The sequence below is a fragment of the Saccopteryx bilineata genome, chromosome 5 (genome assembly GCF_036850765.1).
Source record: "Saccopteryx bilineata isolate mSacBil1 chromosome 5, mSacBil1_pri_phased_curated, whole genome shotgun sequence".
Lineage (NCBI taxonomy): Eukaryota > Metazoa > Chordata > Mammalia > Chiroptera > Emballonuridae > Saccopteryx > Saccopteryx bilineata.
This window is the reverse complement of record NC_089494.1, coordinates 260,770,088-260,792,428: the sequence shown is the minus strand read 5'-3', so window position 1 is coordinate 260,792,428 and position 22,341 is coordinate 260,770,088. Positions and strand designations below refer to the sequence as shown.

General features: G+C 52.4%; 2 protein-coding genes across 6 annotated transcripts in view; one reads left to right on the top strand and one right to left on the bottom strand.

Moving 5' to 3' along the window:
* ZBTB49 (zinc finger and BTB domain containing 49) overlaps positions 1–2,180 on the bottom strand; it is a 31,531-nt gene extending 29,351 nt beyond the window's left edge. The window contains exon 1 of one of the 2 annotated variants that reach the window (XM_066279567.1): positions 2,031–2,180. The gene's annotated coding sequence lies outside the window, so the exon portion shown is untranslated. The remainder of the gene's footprint in view (positions 1–2,030) is intronic. The other variant, XM_066279566.1, reaches the window with a different exon arrangement.
* A 32-nt stretch (positions 2,181–2,212) lies between these two features.
* LYAR (Ly1 antibody reactive) lies at positions 2,213–21,126 on the top strand. 4 transcript variants are annotated; one of them, XM_066279569.1, is made up of 12 exons: positions 2,231–2,352; positions 2,823–2,961; positions 3,479–3,570; positions 7,527–7,573; positions 8,273–8,447; positions 9,783–9,897; positions 11,895–12,002; positions 12,098–12,181; positions 17,362–17,785; positions 18,081–18,170; positions 19,341–19,426; positions 20,838–21,126. In XM_066279569.1, exons 5-12 carry the CDS (start codon positions 8,326–8,328, stop codon positions 20,970–20,972), a joined length of 1,164 nt encoding a protein of 387 aa, XP_066135666.1. In that variant the 5' UTR covers positions 2,231–2,352; positions 2,823–2,961; positions 3,479–3,570; positions 7,527–7,573; positions 8,273–8,325; the 3' UTR covers positions 20,973–21,126. The 4 variants fall into 4 exon arrangements, with proteins under 4 accessions (XP_066135668.1, XP_066135667.1, XP_066135665.1 ...); XM_066279570.1 differs by lacking the exon at positions 2,823–2,961 and having other exon boundaries at positions 2,216–2,352; positions 7,531–7,573; XM_066279568.1 differs by lacking the exon at positions 2,823–2,961 and having other exon boundaries at positions 2,216–2,352.
* The last annotated feature ends 1,215 nt before the right edge of the window (positions 21,127–22,341 follow it).

Here is a 22,341-nt window from a genome sequence, read left to right as displayed (position 1 = left end):
TTGTAAATTAAGATGGCTGCCACTATTTCTAATGACGAGAAACGGCACCCATAGCACAGGCCCTCGCCTCTCCCAACCTCCCCCTCACTGATCTCAGTAATGATGGTCAGTTAGAAATCCACGACACCCCAGAACAGTAGATCGGATGATGGTTGCTGTGGTTATGTGGTTGCTGGTAATGGCAATCACAAGGCCCCCAGAGATGCGTCCCCCGCGGCATTCTGCTGCTCCCTGCTCCGCCGGCGGGAAGAGAGGTCAAAGATCCCCTAAGGGCCTAACCGGAAGTCCCAGAACTAGACGCTCTGTGCCGGAGTTCTGTTGTTTTGGCTTACAGACCTCCAGCACAGAGTGTCTACACTAGAGCAAATGTTTTATCCTCGGCTACTGCACCTGGCCCTGCAGGAGCCGAGGATGAAACGTCCTTTTCGGCATGCGGCCGCATGTCATAGAAAATGGCTACGCGTGTCAGTGCTGACATGCGTGTAACAGGCTGGCCATCACGGACCTAGTATGTGCAGATGTTGTTGTAAGGATGGAATGCCAACAAACTGAATGGGACGTGCTCCCTGCCCTCTACGCCATTCACTTAGCTTTACCAAGCATCCTCCGAATGCCAGGCACTGAGGGTACAATGGTGACCGCCTCAGATGTGGTCATCCAGGCCTTCCTGAAGCGTCAGTCCAGTGGGAGAGACAAGTCTAGCTCTTTACTGGAGACACTAAACGGAGGAAGTAAAGAATTAATTGGTGGTGGTGGGAGGAACAGAGGATTAGAGAAACTTCCTTGAGAAAGAGACATCCATGCTGAAACCTGAAAGGTCTGCCAGGGAGAGTGAGGAGGGCTCACCCTGAGTTTTCAAAGGAAGCAAATGAAAAACCAACGCAGGGAGAGCAAACAAGAACGAGGCGCCCACGTGTGCCCCGCACACAGATGCCTCGAGCACCCTCCTCTTGGACCTCGTGGGCACCCTGTCACCTCCGCCGGCCAATATTTGCCTCCTAGTCCACTCCACTGCATTCCTTCTGTTACGGGCTGAACTGTGTCCCCGCCCCCCACATTCATATGCTAAATCTCTAACCCCCAATACCTCTGAAGGTAACTGTTTGCTGATGGGGCCTCTGAAGAGGTGATGAAGTCAAAACTCAATCCAACCACGTTAAAACCCCAATCCAATCTGACTGATGCCCTTGTAGGAAGAGGAAGTCTGGACAGAGACCCCAGGGATGCTCGTGCACGGAGGGAAGACCAGGTGAGGACACCACAGCAGGTGTCAATCTGCAAGGCAAGACGCGCAGCCTAAGAAGACACCGAGCGGGCTGTCACCTCGGTCTTGAGCTTCTCACTTCCAGGACTGTGAGCAAATAAACGTCTGCTCTTCGAGCCACCCAGCCTGTGGCGTTCTGTTGCGGCGGCCCCAGCAAAGGTGTCCGCCTGCGAGTCCAGGCCCCACACGCTCATCTGCAGACTTCCTTATCGCCCCGCCTTGGGTTAACGTTTCTCAGGACACTCCGCTCACGCCCGTTCACCTTCCACGCACGCATCCCAGCAACACGCCCCCGGCGGTCCTGCAGTCCGCGGCCGGCGCAGGCGCGCCTCCGGGCCCCCGAAGCAGCACGCACCTGCACCCGCACGTCCCCAGCAGAGCCCGGGCAGCGGAGCGCGCACGGGAACGGGCGCGGCCGGCCCGAGCGCCCGCGGCTCAGGCCCTCCCACGGCAGCGGATCTGTAGCGGCGCCGAGGGCGGAGCGCAGGGCAGCGGGGCCCAGCGGCCGGGACGACCGAGCCAGAGGCCGCCGCGGTTTCCAGGCCGAGGAAGCCGCCCGAGGGCGAGGGTCCCGCGGCAGGGGCGGGAGCGGACCTCTGTGTCCCGTCGCCGCTTCCCTGCCGCACGGGCCGGCAGCTCTCCGCGGACCCTCGCGGTGCCCCGGCACGCGGGGGCGACAGCGGTGGCCTCCGCTGCGGGCCGCTCCCTCCGCGCGTGACCCGCACGCCGTCGCGAGGCCGGCCCCCTGGCGCGGCGGTCACCTTACCCTCAGACGCCTCTCTGGGACCCACCGCCGCCCTCGCTTCACCAGCCGCCCTGTCCTCGGCGCGGCTCGCGGAGCTCCGCGAGCAGCAGCACCATCCCGACAACGCCCCCTCGGCTGGCCAAGCCCGCCCGACTTCCGGTGTCGTCACTTCCTCTAGGGTGGGGTTGCGGCGCGCTTGCGCGCTGGGAGGTTCAGAATCGAATTCTGCGCCGGGAAGCTGCGGAGCCTGGAGACGGCTACTACGCTGGGCGGGCGGGCGGCCGCGGCGATCACACGCGCTCCCCGGGGCGGGTTGCATCCGTTGGCGGACGCCGGCTGAGAGGTGAGGAGCGGTGGCTCGGAGGTCCGACCTACGAGCCTGGGCTCAGAGACCGTGGAGGAGTGCGCACTGCCTGCATTTCCTCCGCTAGGGTCCCTCTGGTTTACGTACAGGGAAGGAAATCCATTCAAATCTTATTCGTACTCTGGGCAAGTGGAAGGAGTCCTGGACTTAGAATGACCAATTCTTCCCGGATTTAAAACGGAAAAGTTCTTGTGCAGGATAGCCTCTCTGTCCTGCGCAAAAGCAGGACGGTTGGTCCCCGGTGGACCGGGCTTCAGGCTTGGTGCATGCTGGGGTCAAGGTTCTTGTCCTCTCTGAGTCTGGGGGAACTCGGGCCATAAGGAGGGGGCCTTAGAGCATAGTGGGGTGAGAGCACGGACTTGGGGCCGGAATAACGAACAGCGTGTGAATCCAGGGTTGCCACCAACTACTTGTGGCCTGCTTACTTAACCGCTTTGTACCTACCTCAGTTCCCTCGTCTGCGAAAAGGGAATGATGCAGAACGTAACTCAGAGGCCTGGTGTGAGGAGCACATGGGCAGAAACGCGTTAACCACCCAGGCCAGGGTTTGGCACATAGCAGGTTTCCTGCAGCTCCTCTCTGAGACAGGTAGGGGAACAAAGTGGGGTGTATTTGCAAGGCTGACTTTCCTGCAGAGAGAGCCCACTCGGGACTTGGTCACACAGCCCCCTCAGCCCCCCAGCGTCTAGCATGGAGCCTGACAGCTGGTGGACTTCCACAGGCAGTCATTACACCAGTGAAGGGATGCCGTGTAGAACAGGACTGGTGATGTAGTGTGTGTGTATGTGGGGGTGGGGGTGGAAGGGGGGGTGGGGGGTGTGAGGTGGGGGGTGTGAGGTGGGGGTAACTTCTCCCAACCTCAGTTTGCTCATCTGTTAAGTAAGTGAAGGTGCTTCTCAGGTTGTTGCAAGGAGCAAGGGGGAGGTCCTGTGGAAGAGCACATGGAGACCTTTTCACCCCCACATTCAGGGGTTTGGGTTTAGGTGGCCTGGTAGACAGTATGTACAGATGTGCCCTTCTCTGTGCCACACCAACGGTTTCTTGGAATTCTCCCCTTGCAAGGGGCTCGGGGCTGGTCTAATTCGCTTGATCCCTTATTTCACAGGTGGGAGAACTTGGAAGTTCAGCAGGACAGTGAGGAGCTTGAGGTCAGAGTGCTCCCTGGGGACTGCTGAGGTTGTCAGCCTGGCCTGTCAGGTGGGCTCTTTTGGTGGTCGGGGGTGATGGGGTAGAGGTCTGTGTGTATATGTGTGTGAGAGAGTGTTTTAAGTATAGTGAATGTAGTTTTTTGTGAAAAAAAAAATTTTTTTTAATGTAGAGGAAGGAAGGCAAAAAGTTACTCCCAATCCCAGAACTAAACCTTAGGTCTTGGTATCAGGGAACAGGGTGGTAGAGTAGCACCCATGGGGTGGGGAGCTAGAGAGGACTGGAGTGAATTTACGAGGATCGACGGGTAGGTTAGGTAATATATAAAGAAGCATGGGTTTAGGTGGGACTGTAAGAACACTGATGTGCAAATCAATAGGTCATAGGAACTTCTGCCGTTGGGTAAGGAGGAATCTTTCGTATCTGGTACTTTGACTTTCTGCACAGTGCTGTAAGGCAGCTATTAGGCGCGTTTCCTAGGTAAATAAACATCCAAAGAGGGTACCTTTAGGTCCTTTAGTTTTTAATTGGCAGAGGCGGGCTCGAGTTCAGATCCTGTGGCCCTCAGTCCAGGCCAGTTCAACAGAACATGCTACCATCTAGATGAGGACACGGAGAGGCCCTTGGTCCCTCCCCGTTCCCAGCGTCTTACTGATGCCGTCCGCTGCCCTCAGCACCGCTTTCCAATGTCCGTGCGCTGTGACACAAGTGGTTCTGTTCTGGGGCTGGCCTTAGAAGGAAGACTTAGGGTCCTCGTATTTTAAAGTGGAAGATCATTTGTAGAGCCTTTAAGTTTTTTTGGATGACAATCTCAGGATCCAGGGACCAAGTCATGGCCAAGGACATGACAAGTCGAGATGGAGGCGGGGGGGGGGGGGGGGGTGTTCCTGCATGCCTCTGGCCTGTCAGGCTGCCCGCTACGAAGTGTGCCTCCAGGCAGACCACTGAACCTCGATTAGTCCGGGTGGTGGTGTGAGCACACCTCTTCTGGAGGTGTCTGCGCAGTCGTGATGATAAATGAGAAGTGGCTTTGTGCAGAGCTAAACCAAATGGTCATGTTCTGTTTACGGCACATGATGAGAACTCAGTAAATTGACCAGACAGCCAGCCAGCCAGAAGCTCACATTGGGCCTACTTGGTGGGAGGGCACCAGGGTGCATAGGGATCTCTGTGTACACCTAGCATTCAGTCCATGTCCGCTGAATGGAACTGTAGTGACTCACCTGGGGCGGGAACCCCCGAATGCCCTCAGCCAGTCCGCGGACGTTGCCTCCTGCTTGCCTGTCTCTGACATGCCCACATCAATAGGAGGGAGAACTCAATCTCTGTGGCCGGATTGGGACCCAGCCTTGCGCTCAGAGAGTGAGGAGCCAGGGAAGGAAAGGGGACTCTTATTTAGGTTCAGCCCCGAAAAGAACGCCATCTTTTTACACTTGGGCCAAAGGCCAAACGTTGAAATGTGTGACATCTGAGCCCAGCAGACGCGGGCTAAGTCTTCCTGCAGCCTGCTTTCAGCTTTGCTAATTTCCGAAGGAGAAATGTTACAAATTTACCAAAAGCATCATTTGAAAGTATAATTATTTAAATTTCTTTCTTTCTCTGTTGAATTTTATTGTTTAAGTTTTTGTTGGAGGCAGTGCTTGCTATCTTCAGTTAGAGGGACTGTTCACATGGTGTGTTTTTGTAAGTTTGTGGCATGTGCGCTTCTGAGATTGTTAAGCCTGCCCTGAGGCTTGGGACACCTGTCTGCTGTGCAGTTAGGGTGGTGTCCAGCTCCCTGTCCTTGCAGCCCATCCCCCATGCAGACAGACGGACACACACAGACACACAGGTGCTTCCCGCATAAATGACAGATGTTTTCCTAGGGGGCTAGGTCAGGCGTGAGGCCTGATCACGGTCACCCTGTGCTGGCGCTGGGATGTCCTCTGGGCTCTGGATAAGTGAGGGGTAAGCTCCTTACAGGCCTTGTTTGTCTGATCAGCAAGCAGGTGGTCCTATCAGGACTGAAAGCGCGTCGTAGGCTCTGGAAAACCTAAGGAAGGCTCTAAGGGATGGAGTTCTGACTCACTGCGAGCCATCCATCCTGCTTGTAAAGGAAAACTAACACATTTCTAAATGGGAGCGTTGGCCTTAAAAGACCGAATGAAAGGGTTGGCAGTATTTTTCCGGTGGACAGGTGATGGAATTCTTTTCCTCTCCTGAACTGATGTTGACGCTGTGTGGCTGATCCCCAGAGGGGTGGCAGGCTCTGCACGACATTCCCGCAGCTTTTTGTCAACATCACTGACAGCTTCCAGTCCGGGTGTTTTGTTTCCACCTGCCCCCTTCCCAGGCCTTAAACTTCAGACCTTCTGCGACAGACTGAGTCTCCCAGTGGGATGTCAAAGATTGTGGAGGCCACCTCCTGTCCCCTCCCCCCCTCAACCAGGAAACAGACTAGATCTCAGCAGGGAAGGTCAGAGCTAGCTCTAGGCCATAGCCTGACTCGGAGCGGTTAGTTTTCATTGTTGAGTTCCATCATGAAGTCACTTACATGTTTTTCAGCAGATAATTTGGCATCTTGCAGCTGTCTGTCCCTTGCGTGTACAATGGCCATCTGTACTATTTCTAGGTGACAGGTAATGGCTGGCTCTTGTTCTCACACCAGAGTGCCCCCGCACGCTATTTATTTGGTAATGTGGTGCTGGCTCCCATTCCAGCCTCTGTTCCCCCTGAGGGACAGGGTGGCCACTGTCCTTGCTGCCTGTCATTAACCGGGTGTCCTCCTGTCCATCTGCCATGTGCAGAATGCTGAGCGTGGAGGGAGCTGGGTCAGGTGCCTGTGATGCCCACTGCGCAGGACCAGTGACTGTTACACACTGGAGGAGAAGGTGGTGGGGTTGCTGTACATCGCAGAGCAAACAGTCGTGTTGCTTTCCCCAGGATTCAGTGCTGGGCTGTAGCCGACCACCTCCCTCCCTGGCTCACCGACCCTTCTGGCAGCCGAGGAAGGGGACTGGGGGCCAGGGCCTGCGTTTGTACGTAGCTTCTCAGGCAGGCTGATGTCCGGCAGTGCCCCGAAGAGCCAGAGGCCTCCATGAGGGACCAGCTGGGCTCTGTACACCGTGGAGTTGCAGCCAGGACTACATTTCCTTTCAAGGCTGAGCGGGCGGAGCAGCCCTGATCTCTGCGTGGGTGCGGCCTCTCCTGCAGTGACCGCACAGGGCAGTGGAGGGCAGTGCTTTCATGCGTGGCCGTGCTCTGGGAACGAGGGTTGCTCATTTGTGCTGAAGGATCTGGGGAAGTCTTACCCTGGAGCAACTGTACCAGTTGACTTGAGCCTCCCTTAATTTTCCATAGTGAGCAAGACAGTGCTGGGTTCAACAGTTCTTGGCAGTTCTGCTGTGAAGCTTATTTATAATGTAAATAAACAATATTCCTCAAGTATCTAGTGATTAGAAATTATGTAAACATGGAAACTTACTGTGACTTCTGTCACACGTTTAAATGACATTGTGTTGTTTTGAGCACTAGCAGCCCCACAGGTTTTTAAACAGAGGATTGTATCTGTGCAGATGTATATAATGTGGGCACAGGCCCAGGGACACCTGGGACTGTGAACGCCCTCCAGGGACACCTGGGACTGTGAACGCCCTCCAGGAACTCAGCACCAGCACTTGGGACAGCTGCATGTCATTCCATTTCTTTATTGGTCTGAGAAGCCACACGGGAGGCCCCTCACCTATTCCCTGTCTACGGTGCCTGAGGGCACATCCTAATGTGCAGTGACACCCAAGGATACACAGTGTATAAATGTTTTTTGTGCCTAGAAAAGTTGTTTTATAGGCCTGTTCTCCACTTTCTAAAGCTTCCTCAACTCCTCTCATTATGTCCTTACTGTATTTGGGGACCTGAGATAATTTGCAGTACACACCTAAGGGTGAGAGAGAGGGAGGGGGGAGAGTAAGAAAGTTATTAGAAAATGTAAGGTTTTCACTTAATGTTTCCAAAACTTTTTCTCTTCAAAGCCAGCCTGCCAAGTTTAAATCCTGGTTCCGCTACTGTGTGACCTTGGGTAAGTTACTCTCTGTGCTTCCAAACTTCATGTAAATTGTGAACAGCAGTCTCTCGCTCAGGGTTGCTGTGAGGATGAAGTAAGTTTCTATGTGTGAAGGTCTCAGAGGACCCAGCACATGGTTAGCACACACTCAACAAATGTTAGCATGAGCGTCCCTGTTAATTAGAATGTTGCTTACATGGCAGTAGAGTTCTGTGTAGATTGGGTAATCAACTTTGATGTTCTTGTTTGTAGTTATTTTCACACGAAGTTATGCTTGAAAAGTTGTGTGATCATTTATTGCAGTGGTCCCCAACCTTTTTTGGGCCACGGACCGGTTTAATGTCAGAAAATATTTTCACGGATTGGCCTTTAAGGTGGGACGGATAAATGCACAAAATAAAATTATGCGACCAGTGTAAAAACTGGTATTTTTAAATATAATTGTCAAACTTACGAGACAAGTGTCAAGAGTGAGTCTTAGACAGACGTAACAGAGGGAATCTGGTCATTTTTTAAAAAATAAAACATCAGACTTAAATATAAATAAAATGGAAATAATGTAAGTTATTTATTCTTTCTCTGTGGACCGGTACTAAGTGGCCCACGGACCGCTACCGGTCCGTGGCCTGGGGGTTTGGGACCACTGATTTATTGGGAATAAAAGTTCCAGATTACGATAATTACCTTTTTTTCCTTTATCTTTAATTTTTTTAGGACGAGACTTGACGCCTATCTTGGATAGGGACTATTTAATCATTTAGCTAAAAATGGTATTTTTTACATGCAATGCATGTGGTGAATCAGTGAAGAAAATACAGGTGGAGAAGCATGTGGCCGTTTGCAGGAGCTGCGAGAGCCTTTCGTGCATTGACTGCGGTAAAGACTTCTGGTAAGTTCTAAGTCACTCGTGTAGATCCTAGCAAGGGTGCATGCTAGTTTAGGGAGCATCGTTTCCATCGATCTTGACAAAATAGAGGCAAGTTCAAGGAAAGCAATGACGAAAGAATCGGAAGTGGTTCACAAGACCGTTTGCCTTGTATGGACGGTTTACGAAGAAGACTGGAGGAAGGGTGGATTGTGGTGACCGGAACGGAACATCTGGTCAGTCTGGGGCACCTGCTGACATTACACTGCCCCCGTTACCAGACCTGGGAAGTGACCACGGAGGAAGGCGTCGGGGCATGGTGTGCTGACCCCTCTGTGGAGATGGGTTTATAAACCAGAAAGTGAACTAATTCACAGAGTCTGGGTCCTTCCTAGGACACCAGAGCTGATTGCGGGGTGGGGGCGCTCCTGCTCCCCACATGTGTCCACACTTCCACGGAGGGTGGCTGTCCCTGGAAAGGGGACCTGGGGGAGGGGCAGGACGGATCTTCACTTGTTCATCCGCGGCACCCTCAGGAGGGTGTCTGTAGATGACTTCTTCCACCATCTCCTTGTCCCCCTTCAGCCTCCGAGGGTTCCGGTGCAGTCTACTTGGGTGCGTCTGCCCGCTGTCCTTGGCGGCTTTTGGATGATAGCCCTTTTTCATTTTATTCTAGAGCAGTGATATGTAAAAAATTATTTTGGAAACTGCTAAAGTTTTTATTGCTGTAGTCCTAGGGGAAAGCTGGAGGTGGGGTGGGCTCTTACCTGACCCGAGGGCCCCATACAACTACAGAAGGACTGTACGACACAGTTACGTTGTCTGTTCCCCAAACTCTGAGATCAGAAAGACTACAGCGTCCACTCTGAACAGGACACACTCAGGACTTTTTAATTTAAGTTTTTATGATTTATTTTTATTGCACTATATCGATATAACATTGTATTAATTTTACACCAGCTTTTAACTTGTTCTACAACTGAGTATTTATTGCCTACTATGTTACCAGGAACCCAGACAGATTTTGTCACTTAAGATAAAGCCACCTGTTGCAGAGACTATTTTTTATTCAGAGTGTAGTCCTCTATGGAAACAAGTACTGCTGATCCACTTGGTGTAAGGCATTGGGATATAGAAATGGGTGGGAAGTTCGGTGGTGGGTTTTCTATGGAACAGTTTGGAGGAGGGATGTGGTTAACAGCGGGTGGGAAGCACAGTAAGTGAAACAGGTCGGCGTGCCTGTGCACTGGGCGGGGGTGAAACATGCCGTGTGCCTGCAGGAGGTAGGCGCAGCGTGCTCACGTTGGACAGCCTCCGCCCTGAGAATCGATCTGATGGTGCACCTGCCTCCCTTCCCAGGGGCGAGGACTATAAGAACCACGTGAAATGCATAAGTGAAAACCAGAAGTACGGAGGCAAAGGCTATGAAGGTAAAACCCACAAGGGCGACGTGAAACAGCAGGCGTGGATTCAGGTAAGGTCTGAGTCAGGCTGCAGCTCCATCTCACACCTTCCACTTCTCTCTGGAAGCCTGAGACACCAAGAGTAATGACGTCATCCATGCAGACCAGACGGAAACAGCATTCTTACACTAGGCTAAGGCTGAGCACTAAACCTTAAAAAAGAGTCCTTTATTTCTCTGTTAATAATCGCAGTGTGTTTTGTCTTTAGTTCATATGCTTTGTAGATATCTTGCAAAAATAGCGTAGGATTCTCACTTCCCCTGGGCTATGCAGTTTTCTTACCTGTATGTGCTTCCAGTGCTAACACAGCTCTTACAACTCTGTGGGTCATCAGGATCGGGCAAAATAAGGACATTTTCATAAATATGAGGAATTTTCCACTTAAATAATAAAATGAAGACATGCACAATAAAAATGACAAAGTGAAATCCCTGATTCCCTGAGCGCTGCGGGCATGCGCTGAGTACCTGGGACAGAAGCCGGGTGGTCTCAGCGCCTAAGGGCTCCGCTCTCGGTCCTTCACGGCAGGGGGCTTACCGGTGACTGTTTTTTCTGTACACTGCCACCTCCCTAACTCTCACAATGACTTTCTCTCTGCCTTCACTGGCATTGCCATGGCATGTTTTTAGGACACATTTAATTTTCATCTCTGTTGTTCCTTTCAAACGTATTTATCAGACATCAGTGCTTTGGTCTTGGTCCTTATTTCCTAATCCCTTTGGACTGAATTTTGTCTGATTCTTTTGACCATTTCTGATTTGTTTACATTTTTTTTCCAGTCTTTAAAACTTGTGGTGAATTATACGTGATATAAAGTTTATCATTTTAACCATTTGTAAGTCTCCAGTTAAGTGCATTCACTGTTTGTTGTCCATTCCCAGTTGAATGATATTGACACCCTCATCAAAAATCATTGGACCAAGTATGCAAGGGTTTATCTCTGGGCTCTGTTCCACTGGTCTGCACGTCCGTCTCCGTGCCAGGTCCCTGATGGTTTAATTACTCTAGCATTGTGTAGTAAGCTTTGAAATCAGAGTGGGAGACCTCCGACTTTATTCTTCTTTTTCACGATTGTTTGGGCTACTTGGTGTCCCTTTTGAGTCCGTGTGAACATTAGGGTGGAGCAGGGGTCAGGAACCTATGGCTCACGAGCCAGATGTGGCTCTTTTGATGGCTGCATCTGGCTCGCAGACAAATCTTTAATAAAAAAAAATAATAACATTAAAAATATTAAACATTCTCATGTATTACAATCCATTCATTTCCTACCGCTCATGTTCATGGTTGCGGGTGGCTGGAGCCAATCACAGCTGTCCTCTGGGACTACATCAAATGTTTATTGGATAATGCATAACGTACACGGGTTGTTGTATGGGTCTCACAGAATTACATTTTAAAATATGTGGCATTCATGGCTCTCTCAGCCAAAAAGATTCCCGACCCCTGGGGTAGAGTCTTCTGTTTCTGCAAAAAATAAAGTCATTGGGCTGTTAATAGGGATTGCATCTGAATCTGTAGATCACTTGGGTAATACTGACATTTTAATAAATCTTCGAGTCTATGAGCATTTCCATTTCTTTGTGTCTTTTTCCTTTCAGCAATGTTTTGTTAGTTTTAAATAGATAAGTCTTTCATAAATGAAATTGTTTTAATTTCTTTTTCAGATTGTTTATAGAAATGCAAATTGATTTTTGAGTGTCAACCCTGCAACTCGGCTGAATTTGTTAGTTGGTTCTAAAGTTTCTTTTTGTGGAATCTTTAGAATGTTCTGTGTATAAGACCTTGTCGCTGTGCACAGAGATAACTTTGCTTCTTTCTTTCCTATGTGGATGCCTTCTGTTTCTTTCTCTTGCCCGATCGCTCTGGCTAGACTTGCCCGCACTATGTTGGCATTTGTAAGCATAGGGATTAATACAAGACTTGGGCTTGAAATATCCGTTCTGTAGCTCTGGCTACTTGATACTTATGTGTCAGTTTATTGTTTTTGTTTTATCTTGTTTTTGCATAGAAAATTAATGAATTAATTAAAAGACCCAATGTCAGCCCCAAAGTGAGAGAACTTTTAGAGCAAATCAGTGGTTTTGACAACATTCCCAGGAAAAAGGCAAAATTTCAGGTGCGTACTTGACAGAGGGGTACAGCCCTCAGTGACAGCTGTGTGCGCCTGTCAAATGGGATAAACTTTCTTTTTTCTCTGTTTGTTCCTGACAGAACTGGATGAAGAACAGTTTAAAAGTTCATAATGAGTCAGTTCTGGAGCAGGTGTGGAATATCTTTTCTGAAGCTTCCAGCAGTGTAAGTCGGATCTAATTTTAGATTTGTACTGTTGCAAAAGTCATTAGTCACAACGCAGTAGGAGTGTCTTATTTTCGGAGGTTAGACAGCCTGTTTTTGCAGAAGCCTCTCTGGCCTTCATTATGGGCAGGGGATAACCGGAGGGCCCTGCCGAGAGGGGCTCCCTGGTGTGCACAGAAAGGTGGTTTGTCGCAGCGTTGGATCTGGCAGCAGCGAACAGGGACCGCTTGCTTAGAAATCAGGTGGCGGGCATAGTGGGAGAGAACAGGAGCTGGGCGTCAGCCAGACCCGGAGTGAATCCCTGCTGCTCTCTGCCCGATGTTTGATCTGGGCCTGTTACTTAACCTCTCTGAGCTTCAGTTTCCTTTTCTTTAAACACTGGATTGTCACATTCATTCATTCCTTCAGTACTTACTAAGTGTCTCATCTGTGCCAGGCTGTGAACAAAACTGTAACATATCCCAGGTGGTGAGTGTGCGGTGAAGGGAAGGAAGTAGGGTGAGGGCGTGGAGAGGGACCAGGTGTCTTAGGTGAGGGGGGAGGGACCCCGGGTGGTGAGCGTGCGTGAAGGGAGAGAAGCAGGGTGAGGGCGTGGAGAGGGACCAGGTGTCTTAGGTGTGGGGGAGGGGTCCCGGGTGGTGAGTGTGCGGTGAAGGGAGAGAAGCAGGGTGAGGGTGTGGAGAGGGACCAGGTGTCTTAGGTGAGGGGGGAGGGGTCACGAGGTAGTGAGTGTGCGGTGAAGGGAGAGAAGCAGGGTGAGGGTGTGGAGAGGGACCAGGTGTCTTAGGTGAGGGGGGAGGGGTCACGAGGTAGTGAGCGTGTGGTGAAGGGAGAGAAGCAGGGTGAGGGCGTGGAGAGGGACCAGGTGTCTTAGGTGAGGGGGGAGGGGTCCCGGGTGGTGAGCGTGCGGTGAAGGGAGAGAAGCAGGGTGAGGGCGTGGAGAGGGACCAGGTGTCTTAGGTGAGGGGGGAGGGGTCCCGGGTGGTGAGTGTGCGGTGAAGGGAGAGAAGCAGGGTGAGGGCGTGGAGAGGGACCAGGTGTCTTAGGTGAGGGGGGGGGTCCCGGGTGGTGAGCGTGCGGTGAAGGGAGAGAAGCAGGGTGAGGGCGTGGAGAGGGACCAGGTGTCTTAGGTGTGGGGGAGGGGCCCCGGGTGGTGAGTGTGCGGTGAAGGGAGAGAAGCAGGGTGAGGGCGTGGAGAGGGACCAGGTGTCTTAGGTGAGGTGGGAGGGGTCCCGGGTGGTGAGCGTGCAGTGAAGGGAGAGAAGCAGGGTGAGGGCGTGGAGAGGGACCAGGTGTCTTAGGTGAGGGGGGAGGGGTCCCAGGTGGTGAGCGTGCGGTGAAGGGAGAGAAGCAGGGTGAGGGCGTGGAGAGGGACCAGGTGTCTTAGGTGAGGTGGGAGGGGTCCCGGGTGGTGAGCGTGCAGTGAAGGGAGAGAAGCAGGGTGAGGGCATGGAGAGGGACCAGGTGTCTTAGGTGAGGGGGGAGGGGTCCCAGGTGGTGAGCGTGCGGTGAAGGGAGAGAAACAGGGTGAGGGTGTGGAGAGGGACCAGGTGTCTTAGGTGTGGGGGGATGGGTCCCGGGTGGTGAGCCTGCGGTGAAGGGAGAGAAGCAGGGTGAGGTCGTGGAGAGGGACCAGGTGTCTTAGGTGTGGGGGAGGGGTCCCGGGTGGTGAGCGTGCAGTGAAGGGAGAGAAGCAGGGTGAGGGCGTGGAGAGGGACCAGGTGTCTTAGGTAAGGGGGGAGGGGTCACGAGCTCCCCTTATATCTGTAGTTTTAAAATAGAGGAGACTACAAAAGCATCCTACCTTATGCCTAACTTTCAGTGGGCCCTTGATAAGTGTTCTTTCTTTCCTTCTGGTGGAGGGAGAATTCCACGGGATTAATTCAGCCAACTTCCCATTAGTCAAAATGGTTTGATAGAAGAGGTCCCAGATGTGAGCCTGGCCGGTTGGCTCAGTGGTAGAGTGTGGATCCAGCGTGTGGAAGTCCCAGGTTCGATTCCCGGTCAAGGCACACAGGAGAGGCCACCATCTGCTTCTCCTCCTCTCCCCCTTCTCTCTCTCTCTTCCTCTCCTGCAGCCATGGCTTGATTGATTCAAGCACATTGGACCTGGGCCCTGAGGATGACTCTGAGGAACCTCTGCCTCAGGTGCTAGAAATAGCTCAGTGTGAGCACGGCCCCAGATGGGCAGAGCATTGGCCCCAGATGGGCAGAGCATTGGCCCCAGATGGGGGTTGTCAGGTGGATCCCGGCTGGGGCGCATGTGGGAGTCTGTCTCTTTATCTCCCCTCCTCTCACTTAAAAAATAATAACAGAGTTCCCAGATGTGGATACACATGCAGAGAGTTTTGGTTTGATAGCTTAGCCACATTGTTGGTTACATTGTTAATTTGATTGCTTTCACATTGATTCAGTTGCATTCTCTTTCTCTTTGGTGCATACCTCCCATTCAGAGACTTATACCATGAGTAGTTTTTAAAGAACGGTGGATCTGCTGGTCTTTTATTCTGGTTACCTTGTTAGGAGTTGATTTGCTTTATATAGAGAGCAGCAATAGTTTGAGCGGCAAGTTGATAAAAATGAAACTTGATCTTGGCTGTATATCTAGCATGTCTCAAAAGGTACAGATTGGGCCTTGGAACCTTACAACCAATCATTTAATTGGCCTTTATGTGGCATCTAATTTTTAAAGGCTATTTCCATAATTTTTACTAAGAACCCAAAATTTGAAATGATTTAGTTCAATTGCAGAGTTTGAAGATAAAGTTCTTTCTGACTTCCCTTTGGAAGCTGTGAACATTTTAATTAAAAAATCAGTAAATGGCTTGAGATGAACGCTGAGCTTGTGGTCGTGGCTCTGCCTCTGACCCCGAGTGTCACAGCACCGCCCAGCGTGTGGTGCAGAGCAGAGGGCCCCAGGCGCCCTGTCCGCTCATGCCTCCTGTCTCATCCCTCCCGTTACTCTGCTGAACATTAGGTTGGTGGCTTTCTCTCCTCTTCTGTGATGCTTTCTGTACCCGGCACAACTTGCACGTGGTCACAGCTGCTGTGTGGCTTTGTGCTAAATATCAGGTCATAGCAAGTACTAGGAAGAAACTGAAGGCAGGAGGAGGGCAGAGAGGACAGGAGGGGCTCTGTGAGGCGGGGGTCTGAGGGCAGTGCCGAGACCACGCTGTAGGAGAGCCCAGAATGAAGCAGAAGGAAGACCGGAATGGGTTGACCATGCCCTGCTGAGTGGCTGCTAGGGGGGGTGGAAGTGTGTCTCCTGCCTCCTCCTCCTCCTCCTCCTCCTCTTCTTCCTCCTCTGTGAGTTTGGTTATAGAGGCAAGGCACCGGCTAGAGACTTGGTCTGAACTGGGTGGACGCTGGGCTGAGGTCTTTGGTCCTTAGTGGTTAAAGTAATAACAGGCAATATGAACAACATCGTAGGATGGATGGGGAGCTTCTTTGCCCACTTTCTTCCTCGTGAGTCTGATTCTGAACTCATCCCCCCCCCCCCCTCCCCCCCCCCCCCCCCCCCCCCCCCGTGCCTGGACTACATTATTTCTCTGAACTGCTACGGAGAAAACTGGTTTGGTTTAACATTCATTTCCTACATGCTGCTCTTTCTGCCAGAGGTTAGGTTGAGCATTGATGTCAGAGTGAGGCGTGGCTTTGTGGTATTCTTGCACTGAGTTAAAGCCATCCTTGTTTATTTGGTCCCACATGGGGGGAAGTCTCTCCCTTCTTGTGACCTAGTCCCCGGAGGGGAAGACTGGAGGTGACTTGGAGTCAGCTGGTTGGTGAGTTACTGATGGAACTTGGGACAGGTCTGCGGACATGTAAATCCAGCCAGCTTCCCAGAGCTGCTGCCTCCGACCCTCTCCCTGCCCGCCGGGCACCCCGGGCTCACCGCAGCTCAGCAGAAGGCTCTGCACCAGCTCCTGAGTGGGGCTGGCCTAGATTTCCAGCACATTGCGAGTCAGGGAGTACATACAGCAGGCACTGGGACAAGCTGTGCTGAAGTCATTTTAAAAAATGGCTCTATGTGCTGATTTGAATAAGGGAGTGCAGCGAGTGGGAAACAGCTCTTACCCCAGTGCACGCGTGATTTTGTTTCCTGTGATTCCCTACCCACCATACGTGACTCTGTCCGAGTGTCGCTGATGTCCTCTCGGGGTAACCATCTAATCTGAAGGACGATTAGATCGTGACTCTGTCTAGTGCTGTCGCTTACAAAGCCTGTCGTGCACACTGGGCCGGTGCATCGAGCATCTCCTGCGCTGCACCCAGGACGTGTTCTCTCGCCTGCTCGTACACCAGCTGTGGGAGGAAGGGATTGCTGCCTCTTAGGCTGCAGACAAGCAGACAGCATGGAGTAGATGAGTAACTGGCCCGAGGACCCTGGCTGGTCATTGCAGAGCTGGCCCTTGAACCCGGGTCTGCAGGTGTGTCAATCTGCCGGTTTCGGCCGGTGCTCACCTTTCACTGGAGAGGAAGGTGAATAATGAACCAGGATGAAAGGTCTGGCTGAAGGGACTTAAGGATCCGCTTTTCCAGTGGAATGAAAGTGTGTTCAGTGCCAAGAAGGGTGTGGGCTGGGGCAGTGCTTCTCATTTTGTGTATCTGCTGCTGAGTTTCACCTGTCACGGCCACCGTTCTAAAGCAGTAAGTGCCCTGGCCGGTTGGCTCAGCGGTAGAGCGTCGGCCTGGCGTGCGGGGGACCCAGGTTCGATTCCCGGCCAGGGCACATAGGAGAAGCGCCCATTTGCTTCTCCACCCCCTCCCCCTCCTTCCTCTCTGTCTCTCTCTTCCCCTCCCGCAGCGAGGCTCCATTGGAGCAAAGATGGCCCGGGCGCTGGGGATGGCTCCTTGGCCTCTGCCCCAGGCGCTAGAGTGGCTCTGGTTGTGGCAGAGCGACGCCCCGGAGGGGCAGAGCATCGCCCCCTGGTGGGCAGAGCGTTGCCCCTGGTGGGCGTGCCGGGTGGATCCCGGTCGGGCGCATGCGGGAGTCTGTCTGACTGTCTCTCCCCATTTCCAGCTTCAGAAAAATACAAAAAAAATATAAATAAAAATAAAAATAAAACAGTAAGTAATGAGATGCTTTCCGTGGCACAGTGAGTCGGTGGGTACACGCAGTGAGTGAACAGGTGTGTCTGGAATGTATGCTCACGTGTTTCTTGGTTTTGCCTAATAATAAGGAACCAGCCAATAAAGGGCAAGATCAGCAGCCACGCGACCAGGTGGCCACACCTGCAGAGACCTCCACCGAGGCGGCACCTTCCAAAGCAAACGGCACCACGGAGGGACGAGCAGAGGTGAAGAAGAACAAGAGAGAAAGAAAGGAGGAGAGGCAGAAGGCTAGGAAGAAGGAAAAGAAAGAACTGAAACTAAACCACCAGGAGAAGTCACAGAGTCAGAAGCCTAAAAAGCGCAAAGTGGGGCAGGAGGCCGAGCAGGACCCCGGCGGGGAGGGCGCCCTCGAGAGTGCCGGCTCCACAGGAGCGAGCAGCCGGAGGAAGGGCCGGGGCAGGCGGCACGCGGAGGCCGCTGGAGTGAACAGAGACGCAGAAGAGGCAGAGACAGACACCGGGCCAGGGAGCAGAAAGCGGAAGCTCTCCGAAGGTGTGTGGCCAGCGTGTGCTGCAGGCTTGTTGAAGTTCACTGCTGTGAATTTGGGATGTATATAAATAAAATCCGTTTGCTCTTGCATTTTGAGCCAAGCAAGGCAAAGGGCATAAGGCCAGCCTGGGCTCAATCCAGGCCGGTGACCTCCATTTCCCCCAGCCTTGAGGAGAAGTCCCGCGGGCTGGGTAGCTTGGGGAAGGAGCGAGATGCTGGGTGGGCGGGCCTGGCGCGAGAGGCACACTGAGTGCTGCTGATGTCATGAGTGCAAAACCTCCTTGTTTTAAATCTCTAGTTGAAGCAAATTCTAAGAAGAAAAAGATAAAGTTCTCGGGACATGCTGAGGGCGGAGAACCGGAAAACCATGACGTTCCTCCTGCAACAGGTATCCCTCCATCATTTGGAAAAGTCTGCCCTCTCCAGGTTGGGGGCAGAGGTGAACCAGGGCGTCTGGGCAGGCCGTACCCTCCAGAGGCACGTGCAGAAATAAGTGAGTCCCCAAGGGTGTGACTCCCAGTAATCAGGGAGAAATGCGTCACCCTTGCAGGGCCGCTGTCTGGCTGTCAGGAAGGTGGAGGGCAGAGCGGTCCGGACTGGAAATGTGTATTCTCTTTGGAAGGGAAAGCCCAGCACGTGTTCCCGGCCAGCCCGGGCGGGGCCCCTTTTCTCTGGGTCTGTCCTGGTGTCCCCGTGCTCAGAGCCCTGGCCGCCCCTCTCCCGGCTGGAGTGTGGACTTGTCAGCATCCGGTCCTCGGGCTTCAGTGTTTCTCTCAGAGCTGCCTCCTCCACACAGCTGTCCTGGTGTCCCCGTGCTCAGACCCCTGGCCGCCCCTCTCCCGGCTGGAGTGTGGACTTGTCAGCATCCGGTCCTCGGGCTTCAGTGTTCCTCTCAGTGCTGCCTCCTCCACACAGCTGTCCTGGTCCTCAGGCCCGGAGAGGCCCCGGGTCCTGCCAATGAAGAGGAGGTCCAGGGACTGAGCTGGCAAATGAGGCTTTATTAATGGAGGCTCAGTAACTGCCCAAGTTGGGTTAGATCTCTCAGCTTGGAGCCCCCCCCCCAACTTTATAGAGATGAGGCTCTTAAAGAAATTGTGTGGAGGTCATTGTAGAGTAGCAGAAAGCTGCAGAATGAGTCTTTTAGCCCAGGTGGTGTGATGGTTGTGGCTGCCCCTCTCGGTCAGGGCAGCTCCTTTGGCCCCCCTTCCTTTGTCTTCCTTCCTGTGCTTAGACAGCCCGTGATCTTGGTGGGTGCTTACTCAGTCTTGCTGAGGTCATTCGATGCAACCCTGCCTTTTTACGGGAATTTACAGTGGTGATGGTGTTCATGATACTCACTTAACCTGCTCACCCTGAGAACGAGGATGGTGAAGGGTGGTCAGAGCTTCTAGGCTACTGTGATTGGACAGGTCAAGTGCCTGCCTGCTATACAGCAGTGCCGTATCGGCCCATTCAGGATCAGTTCATTTCCCGGGTAGCAAATCGGTGTGCAGTCATTTCCTTACTCCTCTGCTGTACACAAAACCCAGTGTTTTGCTTGTTGTTCTTTGTATTGCAGGCAAATTCAACTGGAAAGGAACCATTAAAGCAATTCTGAAGCAGGCCCCAGACAACGAAATAGCACTCAAAAAGCTAAGGAAAAAGGTATGGTGCATGAATCCAGGTACAAGCGGGGGAGAAGCCATTCTTTATTTTAAAATGTACAGGTTTAAAAAGTATCTAAAATACTCTGAATGTACATGTGCGTGCCTCAGTGACTCCACGCTGCCCCAGAACCTCCAGGGGCCCATGGGGAGGGGCAGAGCCCGGGCCATCACTCCTCTCTGGCCGGAGCACTGTGTGCGCTGTTGGAGGTTATTGTCCTAGATCAGGGGTAGTCAGCCGGGTCCCTTCTGCCACTAGGGGGCATTCCTGCTTTCATGGTGGGCGGTAGCAGAGCAACCAAAGTCTAAATAAAAAGATAGATTTAACTGGCCCTGGCCAGTTGGCTCAGTGGTAGAGCGTCGACCTGGTGTGCAGGAGTCCCGGGTTCGATTCCCAGCCAGGGCACACAGGAGAAGCGCTCATCTGCTTCTCCACCCTTCCCCCTCTCCTTCCTCTCTGTCTCTCTCTTCCCCTCCCGCAGCCGAGGCTCTATTGGAGCAAAGTTGGCCCGGGCACTGAGGATGGCTCTGTGGCCTCTGCCTCAGGCGCTAGAATGGCTCTGGTTGCAACAGAGCAAAGCCCCATGTGGGCAGAGCATCACCCCCTGGTGGGCGTGCCTGGTGGATCTTGGTCGGGCGCATGCGGGAGTCTGTCTGACTGCCTCCCCATTTCCAACTTCAGAAAAAAAAAAAAGATTTAACTATAGTAAGTTGTTTTATAACGATTTATTCTGCCAGCCTGACCTGTGGTGGTGCAGGGGATAAAGCATTGACCTGGAATGCTGAGGTCGCCAGTTCGAAACCCTGGGCTTGCCTGGTCAAGGCACATATGGGAGTTGATGCTTCCTGCTCTTCCCCTCTTCTCTCTCTCCCCATCTCTCTCTCTCTCTCTCTCCAATAAAAATGAATAAATATCTAAAAAAAAAAGATTTATTCTGCCAAACTTAGTGAAAATCCGACATAAAGTACTTGGTAAGTAATTATTATTATATGCTTTAACTTGCTGTAACTCTGCTTTATAAATTTTATAAAGTAAAGTTACTTCCCTACTTTATAAATCACCATTACTGTGGAACCAGTGGGCGGTTAGAAAATGTTACTACTAACAGATACAAAAGTGGGCAGTTGGTATAAAAAGGTTGACTGCCCCTGGACTAGATGGTTTGCTGTCTCTGGATTATTCCAGAGCAACGGCTTCTCTGACTTCTAACTTCCTGTCGCCGTACAGCCTGCGCCTGGCCAGGTGCTCACGTGTGCTGCGCCCAGGTTTTCACAAGCAGAACACCTGTGCAGCCAGCACCTGGGTTCCTTTCACTTCTCACTGTCACCCTACCTCTGGATTAAGTAACAAACGTTGTAGGTCAATCCTCAGGACCACTGCCCTTGATTGATAGTCGCTCTTCTTTGTCAAGGTGCTGGCCCAGTACTACACGGTGACGGCGGAGCGGCACAGGTCCGAGGAGGAGCTGCTGGCCACCTTTAACAGGAAGGTCAGCAAGAACCCCACCTTCCAGCTGCTGAAGGACAGGGTCAAGCTTTTGAAGTGAATATTTTTATATTGATACATTGAGCCCATTCTGTTGATTTCTTCCTGTTACTGCTGTTTGTAATACATGTGATGAGTAATATCTCAAATTTTGCTGTCCTAACCTGTACTTTTAAGAATATATATTTTTGGTAGAACTTTTATGAGAAAATAAACTATATTGTCCAAAATTTTAAATTTGTGATTGTGATAATGATTAAATGGACTCAATACTGTCATGTGGAAAGTCAAAAGGAATAACTGGTCCTCTGTCAGACTGGAAAGGATTAGAGGTTTTCAAGGGGTGGTTTGCGCCCTGGAATGTGTTTGCCGGCCGTCCTGTGTGGGGTGGCCCGCACCTGGCCTGAAGTCCGCCTTCTGCAGGAGGTGTCCCCGTAATGGTTAGTCCGCAAGCCAGAGATGGATCTGTCGGTGACGAGGGCTGGGGTGCGACCTGTGACCAGGTCGGGTGAGCAGCTCGTTTCAGACCGGATCCCAGCAGTGCGGGGCTCTCCCCGCTCGAGGGCTTTCAGAAATGCCACCGAGTCCTCGCGCATCATCCGCATCATCCTGGAGAGCTGTGCTGAGCCATCAGGGATTCCGATGGGTTTGCCCACAAGCCCCTTTATCCAGTGTTGACCAGCAGTCAGCACCTCCTCCTGCAGGGAAAGCAGAGGGCACGGTGGTGACAGCTGGGGCAGGACCAGCCCAGACAGACGCTGTCTGACCTCAGCTCCACGGTGAGTTCACTTGGGGACGCACCGCTGTACAGCAACGGGAGGGACTCAGCGGCACTGTGTCAGGACAAACGAGGACCGAGGCTTGAGAATGAGGCCTGGAGTCAGGCCCCGGCGCGGTCTCTCAGTACGTAGTTCTCTGAACCGCACGTGTTCATCAGGACAACGGGGAAAGGCCCCTCTTGGAGTGTGAATGAAGGAACGAAGTTGTGTGAAGCAGCGTTTTTCAGCCACCGGTCTGCAGCCCAGCGCCGGTCCACTGCAGGCATCCCCAAACTACGGCCCCCTGAGGCCATTTATCTGCCCCTGCCACACTTCCTGAAGGGGCACCTCTTTCACTGGTGGTCAGTGAGAGGAGCACGGTATGTGGTGGCCCTCCAACGGTCTGAGGGACAGTGAACTGGCCCCAGGTAAAAAGTTTGGGGACCCCTGCAGGCAGCAGCCCCGATGCTGAGTGAAGGTTACAGTCGGTCACGAATCTTCATACAGAGGGCAGCTGCCTCTCCCACAGAGTGGCCCTGGGAAACCCTGGGGTAGAGCACGTGGCGCTGTCCCTGCAGCCCAGCAGACGCTCATTCAGTGGTTGCTGTCACTACTGTGATGTTTTCAGTAACAATTTCTGAGCTAGAAGCTTCAGACACTGAGGAAGATGGT

Coding starts and splice junctions, on each gene's coding strand:
- LYAR (XM_066279571.1), top strand. CDS start 8,326: ATGGTATTTTTTACATGCAATGCATGTGGTGAATCAGTGAAGAAAATA. Junction 12,182..17,361: donor TTTCTGAAGCTTCCAGCAGT/GTAAGTCGGATC, acceptor CCTAATAATAAG/GAACCAGCCAATAAAGGGCA. Junction 17,786..18,080: donor AAAGCGGAAGCTCTCCGAAG/GTGTGTGGCCAG, acceptor TTAAATCTCTAG/TTGAAGCAAATTCTAAGAAG.